Raw genomic sequence first — 12,607 nt, forward strand, 5'->3', positions numbered from 1 at the left:
GCGTGGCATAGAATTATTTCTCTATCATTATTGAAGTAGACAAAGAAGATGGGGCGAAATAGTCAGCAAACAACAACAACAACAACTCAGTGGAATTTCACAAGTAGGGCCTGGGGAGGGTAGTGTGTACGCAGACCTTACTTGTACTTTGGAGGAACCTCTGTTCCGGAAGAATAGAGAGGCTGTTTCCGAAAAGCCTCGGCTAAATAGTCAGCAAATAATCCAAGATTAGCACTAACAATGTTCTTTTTCAAAAAGTTGATGGAGCTAGCTAAAGGTAACGGTCATGAAATTTGAAAAAAGCTTCACATTGTATCATTTTCTTAACGGATAGTATCATTTAATCCCCATCTCTGTATTCCCCTTTTTTGAGCATTTTGGTTTACACATCACAACAATCATCTTTGACACCCTCATTATTGAGAAAAGACAGCCAATGAAGTTAACAAAAGCAATGAAGAAGCTCAAGTTCTGGTCAAGGAAGAAGAAGAAAAAGAGAGCTCCTCTTCTTGAACAACCACCATCACCGCCACCACCATTGCTCCCCTGCTATTATCAATGCCCGTATAATTACTCAATTCAGCCGTCAGCACCGCCCTTGCCACCTTGGTTCGAGTACGAGCAGCAGCAATTACATGACTCCATTTTCACAACAGAGCAAGGTTCAACTTCGACATCAGAAAATCTGAGCCAAACTCATGGTACTAATTCGCAGCACTCCTATAATGTTAGTGAGATCAATCAACCAAAGCCAACACCGTCGGATAATACTTTGCCTCAACAGTATATGGTTCCGAATCCAGTGTATGGTGTACCTGTGACAACAGAAGGCAGAACAGAGAGAGCTGGAGGAGCTTTTGGGTGTGTGATCAATTTTGGAGCTCATTTATTCAGGTGTTTCTTTCCCTGTTTTCATGTTCGAGAATTGAAGTAAGCCGTATGGAAAGCATATAATATCAGGCTACCATTTCATTGCAAAATTGAGTTTCCTATTTCTTCTATATTAAAGTTATTCAGGAGTGATTTTTTTATCGACTTAATCATTAAGGTCAAGTAAGTTTGAAAACATAAATGGATGCAAGGTTGTTTTTTATTCATGAATGTGACTGTGAGTGTCATGCCTCAGCAACAAAATTTCCCACCTACACATATGGTGTATTATCACTTTTAGCCCGCGCCAGAAACTATATACGTTCCATAGCCGAAAAAAATTATAAAATTTATATAATTTTTGTATATAGCACACAGAATATATATACAAAAAATATACATTTTTCGGTTATTATTTTAAGAGCGGCTATACATTGTCATTTTCCCTATAGATATCTCTCCCTCATTCTTACTGAACATATATGTCAAATTATGTCTTAGCTCTATGACATTGAATAAAATGATTTTTTTGGGCAAGTAAATGAAATGAATTTGTATTTCATATAAAAGGAAAAATCCAGAAAATTGACAAAACCGAAACAAAATCTGACTCTATGCAGTTTGGCTTAATTTGTATATCTAATAAACCGACATAGTTGGTTTGGTCTCGATTTACATAAAAATCGAACCATGAGCACTCCTACACTTGAGTCACATAAATAGTGGCATCACCTCCACCTAACCTAAACCTCTGTATATGGACACCATTGACGGAAATGCCTCAATTTTATATCTACAAATACAGAGATGCTGCAAAGACAATGTCCCTCTTGATCTTGGCTACAGCCTCTTTAAATTTTGCCTCATGCTCTTCATCCCCAACCTTTTGTGCAGCTAGTATAAGCTGCTGAAGAACTTCCTCCAGTCTCCTGATAGCCCTGATTAAACTGCCCTCAAACACCTGAGTAATCTCCATTATCTCATAAAACTTAGATCTTGTAGCCCACGCATAGACAGCCTCCATGATATCAGGCCGGAATGAACTCACAAAGTTCTCAACGTCTATTTGGACCTATTGAAAGCACAATGGAGTTTAGACAAAAATGGTAAACAAGAAAGTGATACTTTGCATCTACAAGTAGTTGCACTTTTGGTTGCAGATTATGGAGGGTCTTCGGTAATAAGTTTCTCAACTCACATTAACAATTGAATCAGATTCAACAAATTAAACTCATGTTACTAATTCAAATCACTGATAACGTAGAAAATGTTTAATAGAGTCCGAAAAACTGAAAGTTAGATAATAACCCAATGACATGTTCATTCAGCTATTGTATTTAATACCATAATTATCAAGCTTTATCAGCATAATTATTCAGATGATGCATACCTTGCTCTCGAGCTGAACTTTTGCAACCCTTCGAGCTGTATCTTGTAACTGCGCAAAGAGCAACTCTAGCTCTTCCCTGGGCTTCTGAGTATCCTGAAGCTTTTCTTGCCACACAAAACAAGAGAGAAGAGAGACAAGCTCCTCGACTTTAATTTTCTCGAAGGTCCCATTAAACATCAATTCAGTCAAGGTCAACTCATCTGCGGTGCTGATTAAACAGGCAACATTCCCTTTAGACTCCAGGACATCCTCACTTGTGATGTATCTGCATGATTCCCAACCTCATAAGCACCTTCATGCAACAGACTGAAGTCATAGAGAACAAAAGAATTCTGGGGGTAGAAACCATGAGAGAATACATAACATGATGAAGAAGCAAGTACCATACCAGACAGAGGATCCAAAGTGCATGTCAGAAACATAGATGGTTCAATAACTCCGCTGAGGTCTCTTTTGCATTAATGTTTATCCTAAGTTTTAAAAAAAAACATTTGCCACATACAAATAGAATTAACAACAATTATTTGCATGGTTTTCTCTTAAAAGCAGGCTACTTATATGTAGCTCATAGTCTACACTGTCAAATCCAAATATACCCATGAAAGTACCAGATATCAAAGGAAAAGGATCTGAATTGGAGTAAATATTTGGGAGGATGGGCTCATTACAACACTAGAAGCATTTTATATGTTTAGTACACCTTTGAAAGGGTAAAACAAGTTGGCAATATAATACTGAAGAAAAAAAGGAGAAGAAAAAATAAAAAATAAAAAATAAATAAAGCAGCTCAACTGTTAAAAAGTTTCAGTAACTTTATAAGAGGAAACAATAACAATACAAACAGCATGTTCTAATGCAACTTCAAAGAAGAAACACAGTCTGTCTGCAAAACCAATATAAGGTTGGTAAGATAGAGAGGTGAATATACCTGAGTCTCCTGAGAACTCTTTTCCTTGCTTTAAGTTCATCTTTGAATGCTAAGGCTTTTGAAGTACGCATTGCTCTCTTAATTGATCTGATTTTGCCAGTAAGTTCTTTCTTCTTATGCAAAACCTTAAGCTTTTCTTTTATGAGGGGAGACGTTGCTATCTTGTGCTCTTCAAACAGACTCTCCAAGGCTTCTATCTTACTTGAAGCCTTCCTGTACGTGCTACTTTGAACCTGCAGAACAAGCATCAAATGAACACCAAGCTAATATGCCAGCAGGTTAATACCAGCAAGTCGGGGGGTGGTGATGGGAGAGATATAAGCTCTGCTTTTGACCTTCATGTCATCTTCCGGGTGTAAGAGAGGCATGCCCTCTCTTGAAAATCTTTTGAGAACTTCAGAAACCTTCTTTAGTGTATTTTCTCGAACTTCCGAAGGCAAAAGATCCTTTGGTATCACAAGACGGACACTGCTCAAACTATCAATCTGTCAATAATTTGTTTAGCAGAAAATACATCAGGTACACCAACAAGTGAACAACAGGTCTAAATTTAATTTGCATGAACGACGTTGTAATTTAATTCTCACTTTCATGACCTGCTAGAGAGCAGATACATGCAACACATGATTAGAATGATTAGCATTCAGATGCAGAAAGAGAAGGCAGAAAAATTAAAATGAAGAAGTGGCCACACTGCAAAAGTAGAAACAGGACTTGGGTGTTACCAGAATGATTAGCAGTTAAAACAACATCTACACCGTAACTCCATCCATAATAGTTTGGTAGTAGTTAAGGTAATACGGGAGAATGTAGATCAAAATAACCTGATTTAAAAGGTGTAGCAGGAATGTTCTTTTAATTTTTCCCTTTTTTATAGTAAGGTTGCACTGAGAAATGACAAATTACCAAGACTACCGAATTTGTTCCAACAATATATTGTTACCTTTCTCAAAAATATGCACAGATGAGTATCAAGAGGAAATTGCAGATCTATTTGTACTTTAGCACCAAGAAAGAATCAGCTATGCTTTATCTAAGTAGTTTTTTAGTTGAAATGTAATTTGTGAAGGACTTCTGCAACTAAAATGTGGTCTGCAAGTCGGAAACCTACTATCTCTCACCAGCACAGGCATAGTTAACTCTATCCAGCAAGGCTTAGGAACAAGGGAAAAATTTCCCTAGCATCTTAACTTAATAAATTTAATGTATCATCAGATATTGCTAGCAGCAAAATATGCATAAGAAGCTTACCTGGGACAAAGGAAGAGAAACAACAGCTGGTTCCCCAGCATTCTTCAACGGGACAATTTTAATCGTCTTTCTACCAACCTCATCCTTCTGCACTATACATCTCGTAAGTACATCTATCGTATAGTTCGCATCCTCCGGTTTTTTGTTTGCGTCATCTGAACATAACATTCGACTAAAGGTTAAGAATCTAACTAGCAAGAGAACCCAACTACTGTCCAATTAAATATCATCTCACCTTCAGAAAGACCTTTCACCCTTTCAAAATTAATTATTACTCCCCATGTGACCTCTTCTTTGATGGAGAAGGTTGGAACATCATCATCAACCTTCGTACACTCGATGCATACAAGCCTACCAGGTTGCAAGAATGGCAAGCAATATTTTGGAGATAAAACAATGTTACGTACATCCCTCTTTAAGCTCTTATATTGTTCTAGAAGACTATAGTATCTCTCAAGGCTATCTTCTTCTTCAATCACAATTGAGTCTCTCTCCTCTTCAAGAATTTTTGCTTGTTTCTGGCAAGAAAACGGAAAAAATAAAAACAAAACCTAAAAGAACTTTAGGGAGAGGGAGCCAGGAGTTGAGCCAATTGACAAACCTCAAGATCAGGAATTGCACGATCTGCTTGAAATTGATAGAACGAGTCCCGGAGAAGATTTTTAGGATCAGCATCTTTACACCGTATTTGATTTAAAAGCATGTTATAGCTTAAATGGAAGGCACTGACATACACAAACAAGGAGTCAACACAATGTTGGAAGTAATACGATGATTAAGAAAACTTTTGTCTGTGTGTGGTGGGAGATAGGGTGACAAATAAGACAATGCTGAAACGGCGGTGTTCATCGATTTAACCAATTATTCATTTTTTAGTAGTGTCAAATAGCTGCATAGTTGTCGACAATGCATTATTTGCAGTCTAGATATATACATGACATAAATATTAATCAATGTCTTTTTTTCCTTTACGCACTGCTTCTTAATGGAAAAGAACATATTTCTGATCCTCTAAGAGGAAGAAAGATATTTTACTCAGGGTGTTTGGAAGATAACTACCCCCAAAAGGTAATTTGTTTCAGCTTGACAGCACTATATGAAGCATGTTTTGACTCGAGATAATCTCAGCAGAAGGAACATACCCATTGTTAACAGATGCTACGTGCCAACAAAGTATAGAAACCAACAGTCACCTCCTACTACACTGCTCAGTTGCTACAGATATCTGGAACACACTCTTTTCGGTTTTTGGACGAAGTTGGGTCATGCTAAGGATGCCTACATATTCTTGGAAAATTGGTAGATACATCAGGACAATCTGGAATTTTTTTTTTTTTGAATGGAAAATCTGGAAACGCTTTGTGCCTGTATTTTTTGTTGTGTCAGGACAGAAAGGAAAGAAGAGTTTTGATTGAATATCAACTCCTAATCAGACTCTCAAGGCCAAGTGCCTTCTATTTCTATATAGCTGGAATAATTTCCCCCGTAAACTCCCCTGACACTTTTTTGGACTTTGTAGCTCCTTATCTTTAGCATAGGGCACATCGTAATGGAACTAACAAACTCACTTTTGTTCTTACTATCTTTTGTACTATTTGCATCTGCTCGATGCCTTTAATGAAACTACTTCACCCAAAAAAAAGTTTTTGACATAAATGAGTAGTCAAAAGTGGCACCTGTTTAATGCATCAGCACTTCCTTTTAGCATGGATTTCGCTGTAGGAGGTTCAAGCTTCTCATCAACCATAAGGATGCAGATCCCACGTTCATCAATCCCCCGACGACCAGCACGACCACTCATCTGAATATACTCACCACTGGATATCCACCTAAACTTGTCTCCATCAAATTTGCGAACATTTGTGAAGACAACAGTTTTTGCAGGCATGTTCAGACCTATACTGAAGGTCTCTGTGGCAAACAAACACTGCAAGAAAATCACATAAAGCTACATGATCAGAATTGAGCTTAGAAGAGTCTCTTACGGAATATAAAAGTATACTTCAGTGCAACTGCACAAGTATCTGTGTATCTATGACTTCAGAGGTACTTTAAGATGAGGTAAACAAATCTGGAAAAAAAAAAGAGATGATATATATTCCTCTGGCACCTTCATAGAATGATGACAGAAGTATTTCAATGGAGAGGCTTAGCAGGCATTGAACGCTTAAACAGGAGTGTCGATCCCAACTAAAACAGGAGAGTGGTCAACTATGAACAAGAACTTTCTAGCCAATATAGAAGGCAACACTAATAACCAAAGCATCATTCTATCACTTAGTTGAGTTATTAATACGTCTGCATAGAACATTCTAATCTACTCTATAACTGCAGAAGAATTTCAGGACATAAGATAAATATATCTTTAAATGCAAACATAAAGTTAATCAACTTCTTGGATTGAATGAAGTCAAGTAGTAACATAAAAATCCTTCTCCTAATAGGATTAATTCTTTGAAGCAATTAAAAATTATTTTCTCCCTACCTTGATGAATCCTTCTTGGAACAGGATTTCAATCACTTCTTTCAATATAGGAAGCAAACCAGAATGATGCACACCAATTCCACGTTTCAATAGGGGAAGCATATTTGAAACCTGCAATGTCAATTATCAACAATCAGTCATTAGTAAGAACTCTTTCCAAACATCAAGAACATGAAGCAATAAATTTATCGCATAACTGAACCATCCCAGGAATACATGGTGGGGAAAGAATGGTAGTACTTAGTAGGAAAAGAATCTCAGAGTTTCACTTGTAACCACATATAAAATCTCACCTAGGGCAACTATAATAAAAAATAAATATAAGATGCTTACCTGCGGCAGCTTTTTATCATCATCCGATAAAATGTCCATAGCACTCCAAAAAATAGTTTCAATATTCGCCTTCTCATCATCATTATTAAGATCCATTTTAGCCATCTATTTCCATATTGAAAAGGCAGAATAGTTAGCGCATTAAGCAAGACTTAGACAGAAATAGATGTTCTCATGTGCCAGCAAACAAGTACATATAATTCTACACAATGGAAAGCTGGTTCAAAGATGGATGGAACAAAATATACTTCTACAGAATGAATATCATTTCAAAAGTTGATGGCATGTTCTCTTCTCTCTGAACCAGATGAAAAGGGGATATAACAGAGAAGAAATTAGGAAACTCGTATGTTGGTTTACCAACCTCACACAGAATAGCCATCTAAGAATTATTCGCTTCAGCAAAAGACACAAAACATACCTGCATTGCTAGAAATTCACATTCTCTTTTGCTGAAGCTGAAACATATTACAGGATCATATTGCCGCTGAATAATCATTTTAACCATCTTGAATATGTCACTATCTTCACCAGATTTGCCAACAACCAGACCCTTCTGCCACTTGCCATTCTCTCTTTTCTTATCCCCTTCATTGGCTGGAACAAGAGCATTCAAAGCTTTCTGAAAACTATCCTCACGAAACTTCCCTTTTTCATCAACCACTAAGTATAATCCATCACCACCAGAAGGAAATATATAATGCTGAAGTGGTGTGGGTCTGTAGTCCGTATAAACAATGTGACATGGTTGCTGATGGACCTGCACTATGACAAATCAGGTTAATATCCAACCATAAGATTCATAAACAGGTTAAACTTTCTGAAATTAGTATCTCATCAAAACAAGGATAATTCAAGATCAGTCTTTCTTAGTGGTGAACTATTTCAATAATAAAAGCTCTCCTCATCGTCTCCCATTGTGGATAACTTGATACCTCAAGTCTGGGCTGACCAGAATAACTGGTATACAGCTATTGATTTGCATGCAGTGTCACAAAGATTCATGAGACATGGGTCTCCTGAAAGATAGGGAAAGAGAGGCAAAGAATTAGAGTAAACCCCCTAAGCTTCTACCTTATTTAAGTTTCTTTTGCAGGTTTCCAGGATGAACTAATGGTCCAGCTGTACCTAGATAATGGCCTTGTGCCCGTATGCCAATCTTTAATCTACAACTCTTTGATTGGATTCTCTCTCAAAGCATCACCCTAGAATCTAGATTAGCCCATGCTCCAATGTATTTATGTTCTTCACTAAAGGGAAGTGAGGCCATAAATGACCATCATATACTTGGGCTCAATCGATACACATCACATAAAGTACGCATAATATAACAGGCAAACGTTCTATTTTTCCTAATTATAAGTAGCAGGCAAAGATTACAACATTTCTCTTAAACCTTGAGTGTAACATCTCGTAATCAAATAACAGGAAAAAAAATTAGAGGATGTCACACTCAAGATTTTAAAAAATATGCTAGTTCACTGCATATCATATAGCAATCAATAATCTACACATCAAATCAAACTAAATAGGGATTCACAATAAAGCAAGGTTTAGAGGACACAAGATAGAAACCAAGCAATTTAGGAGTTCAACACTGACTCATGAACACCATAAATGTCAGATTATTTGAATTATTGATGAAACAAAGCCAAATCTTCTTCACCCTTAATACATAACTCTAACATGTCCCCACATATCCAAAAAAAACGTGCCACCATCCTCCATATCTAAACACGTGCAAAAACTATCTACTTCGTGAAGCAGTTAATTAAGGAAGCAAGATTTGTTTTTTTATATTACTTTCAAGACTTGAGCAACGTCATTAAACCAAACAAATTCTTAAACAGAAGACCAAAAGCAATCAAGAAATACCATTACTCCAATTACTCCCTCCGTTTCAATTTATATGACACACTTTCCTTATTAGCCTATTCCAAAAAAAATGACATATTTCTATATTTGAAAATAATTTAACTTTTAACTTTTCATTCTACCCATTTCACAAAATTACGTGAGAGAAAGAACCTCTTGGTGGAGTAAAGTCCCCCGGAGGACAGAATAGCACTTCTTAGTGACTAGTCGGCATGGCGTAAAGTGAAGATTGGGTGGAGTAGAAAAAATTCCCTTATGGGGTATTCCGAAGGTGTAACCTAGGCCTGACTGGGTCTTTGATTTCAGGACCATTTCTTGAAAAAAAAAAAATCTTGCAACTACGAAAACCTTCCCTTCTTCAAGCTCCGTCCCTTCTTTCAAAAATCAAAAAACAACGCTAACGAGCAAGAAAACAGATGCGCTAAGGCGCAACTTCATTCCTAGTGCCAGTCAATCAAGATTCGCCATCAAGAGAGGGAAGAGCCTTGACTTTAGGTTAGGCCGGTCTCATCATTCACGCAATTCCCCCGTCCATCGATTGATCACGCGAGTACGCATCCAGACTCGCTTAGTCCATCGCTGCTTGGCTCTACTTCAACCCTTAATGAGCAATTTTTATTGCCACACAAATGTCATGACCCAACAAAGCTTTTACCCCTTCATACTACAAGTGTCAAAAATCTTCCTTTTTTTTTTAAACTCCATACCAAGTCAAATTACCTCATATAAATTGAAACAGAGGGAGTATATCCTAAGAATCACTCAAGTAAATTTTCGGTTGTTGTCATTAATATTAAAGTAGGACACCCTATCCAAGAACATATCAAATGGTTTCCAGCATCAAGCATGCTAATCAATATCAATGTGTTTATACAAGTTATTGATACCTTTGCAACCCAATCCGCAAACTCTTTAGCATTCGGCACCGTGGCCGAGAGGAACACAAAACGAGAATTTTCCGGGGCCATAACAATACTTTCCTCCCAAACCACGCCTCTTTCTCTGTCACGCATGTAATGTACCTCATCAAAAATAACCCAAGCCACCTCCCTTATAACATTTGATCCGTTGTACTGCATACTACGCCAGATTTCTGTAGTCATTACCTGAAACCAAATCACGCCTTAGCCTACTGAAACCCCAGCATGAATAAGATAATTTATGAGCAAATGCATCGAACAAAAACTGGGCATACCAAGCAAGAAGCATTAGGATCAATCGTGACATCTCCGGTCATCAAGCCCACATCTGAAAACTCCTCTTTGAATTCTCTATACTTCTGATTACTAAGAGCCTTAATTGGTGAAGTATATACTACTCGCTGGTTATTCTTCAGACACATGGCAATCGCATACAATGCGACAACTGTCTTTCCAGCTGACGTGTGTGCTGATACCTACAGACACAACTTCAAATTCAGTCCCACCACCATTAAATATAAGATAATCTAACTAAGATGTATGTGAGATAAGTGTCAAATTTCAGAGAATCTGAAAAAAACTGTAATTTGCCCTAAATGACATTATTTGTTACTCATAATTCGCCATTTAAACTTATCTTGATTGATTGATTAATTCATACAACAACTACGCCTCAATCCCAAGCAAGTTGAGTTGGCTATATGAATATGTATTACTGGCTGCCAGCCTGCTGCATTGATTAAATTAAATTAACTATTGGGAAAAAAAGTAAGCTTACCATGACGGATTCACCATTATTAAGGCAATTGATAGCTTCGGATTGAAAAGGGTCGAGGGTAAAAGGGAACTCCTTAGCAGGTTTTGCGTCTGGTTGAGGCAAAGTTGAAGTTGAAGCAGAGGGAACATAGCCTTCCGGATATGATACATCATGCACACATGCAACTGCCTCATCCACTAAACCATTTTGTTTCATCTGTTTACTTGGAGGAGGTATAATATTACCCTCATTATTGGACAATTCTTGCGACTTCCTCTTAAAAGAACCCATCTTTCACTATTATTAATCCACAACCTAAAGCAATTCAATCAAAGAAAGCCATATTCAGTCAATGAAAACCCTAAACGAACATGTACAAAATAAGAAATCAGAAAGAGTGAGGCAAACCAAGGGCGGCTCTAGGGTAACTTGCCAGCCCCCAAATAAGTCATCATATAATAGTATATGTAATTTATATTTATACAATTATTGATAAAATATTTTAAATTTTAATATTTATTTAAAATTTGGTAGATGTAGGATTGAATGGGTTAATATGATAAACACTAAATTAAATAATATATTATCTTCTCGTCAATTCTATTTTTCTTTCTTTCTTTTTTTATATTTTTTACTATTTTACTTTTTAATTTCAACTTAGATTCTCTAAATTAGCTTCTTTTTTTTGTCACTTTTTATTGATCCACACGACAAGAGCGGGTTACTCTATTGGTGAACACCTTCCACTTTCAACTAAGAGGTTGTGAATTCGAGTCACCCCACAAGCAAGATGGGAAGTTTTTGGAGGGAGGGAGCCGAAAGTCTATCGGAAACAGTCTCTCTACTCTAGGGTAGGGGTAAGGTGTGCATATACACTACCCTCCCCAAACCCCACTAGTGGGATTATACTGGGTTATTGTTGTTATTGTTGTTTATTGATCCACACATCATTAGGCAAGTTCCTTTGTATCTCATTTTTTTTAACTAAGAAATCTCAAAGACAAGTATGGTAAGGTTCAAAACACTATCAATAATAGGCTCAATCCTTTTATCATTTTTACTTAATGTTATATGATGGGTTTAAAGTATCTTAGAATTATGTTTTGATGATCTAACAAACTTATTGTTAGGAACCAGATAAAGGACCTGATGTACACTTGGTATATATCTCTATCAATGGACTCAAGCTAATATGTGTTGTATGACTTCAGATAGAAAAGAACCAACTCAAGGACCTGATCCCTTGGAGCTTCCCTGACAGCAGTACGAATTCAACTCTACAATTGGAAAGTGACTGCCTGCACTGTACATGCTACAGTGCAGAAACAGTGCAGCAGTCACTTCCCATTGGGAAGGACTTTTTACCAACCAAGTGCTTACATCATCCAAGTGATGTCATCCAAAGGATATTAACAAGAAGCATTACAACAAAAACATAACTTGAACACTCTGTGAATTGATTCAAGTACTCCAGATCTGATAATCAAGTATTGAAATCACAAGTGCATCAAGAACAAAGTACAACACTACTACGGACCAGTTCCTACAACAGGTCTTTTGTATGTCCTTAGTTGAGTTGTAACTTTGTATTTGTTCTTCATTATAATTCCTACTTTGCTTATTTAGAAGCTTTAATTAGGAATCTTGGAAAACCATAAACCCTTAGTGTTTGTGTCATGACTAGAGTTAGTCATGAGTTGAAGTCTTTGTAATAGGTGTATTGCAAAGTGGCTTGTAATAGATGTATTGCAAGTTAGTGAGGGATTAAGAGTATAATTCCTAGGTTGCAATAGGTTGT

At 36.9% G+C, this 12,607-nt stretch overlaps 2 protein-coding genes across 5 annotated transcripts; one reads left to right on the forward strand and one right to left on the reverse strand.

Annotated features, from left to right (window-relative positions):
• Positions 1-436: 436 nt before the first annotated feature.
• LOC107766794 (uncharacterized) lies at positions 437-934 on the forward strand. Its single transcript, XM_016585643.2, has one exon. It carries the CDS (start codon positions 437-439, stop codon positions 932-934), a length of 498 nt encoding a protein of 165 aa, XP_016441129.2.
• A 546-nt stretch (positions 935-1,480) lies between these two features.
• On the reverse strand, positions 1,481-11,320 carry LOC107766793 (DExH-box ATP-dependent RNA helicase DExH9-like). 4 transcript variants are annotated; one of them, XR_012702965.1, is made up of 16 exons: positions 11,218-11,320; positions 10,831-11,124; positions 10,328-10,528; positions 10,020-10,238; positions 7,679-8,017; positions 7,258-7,362; positions 6,925-7,035; positions 6,116-6,366; positions 5,041-5,164; positions 4,675-4,957; positions 4,440-4,594; positions 3,524-3,673; positions 3,189-3,421; positions 2,649-2,730; positions 2,261-2,525; positions 1,481-1,942 (listed from the first exon to the last, which is right to left on the reverse strand). XR_012702965.1 is itself a non-coding variant. In XM_075238639.1 (15 exons), the coding sequence occupies exons 2-15, from the start codon at positions 11,098-11,100 to the stop codon at positions 1,664-1,666; spliced, it is 2,985 nt and encodes a 994-aa protein (XP_075094740.1). In that variant the 5' UTR covers positions 11,101-11,124; positions 11,218-11,320; the 3' UTR covers positions 1,481-1,663. The 4 variants fall into 4 exon arrangements, 2 of the variants coding, with proteins under 2 accessions (XP_075094740.1, XP_075094739.1); XR_012702964.1 differs by having other exon boundaries at positions 10,831-11,262; XM_075238639.1 differs by lacking the exon at positions 2,649-2,730.
• Between the last annotated feature and the right edge of the window lie 1,287 nt (positions 11,321-12,607).

This window comes from Nicotiana tabacum, chromosome 19, assembly GCF_000715075.1.
Source record: "Nicotiana tabacum cultivar K326 chromosome 19, ASM71507v2, whole genome shotgun sequence".
NCBI lineage: Eukaryota > Viridiplantae > Streptophyta > Magnoliopsida > Solanales > Solanaceae > Nicotiana > Nicotiana tabacum.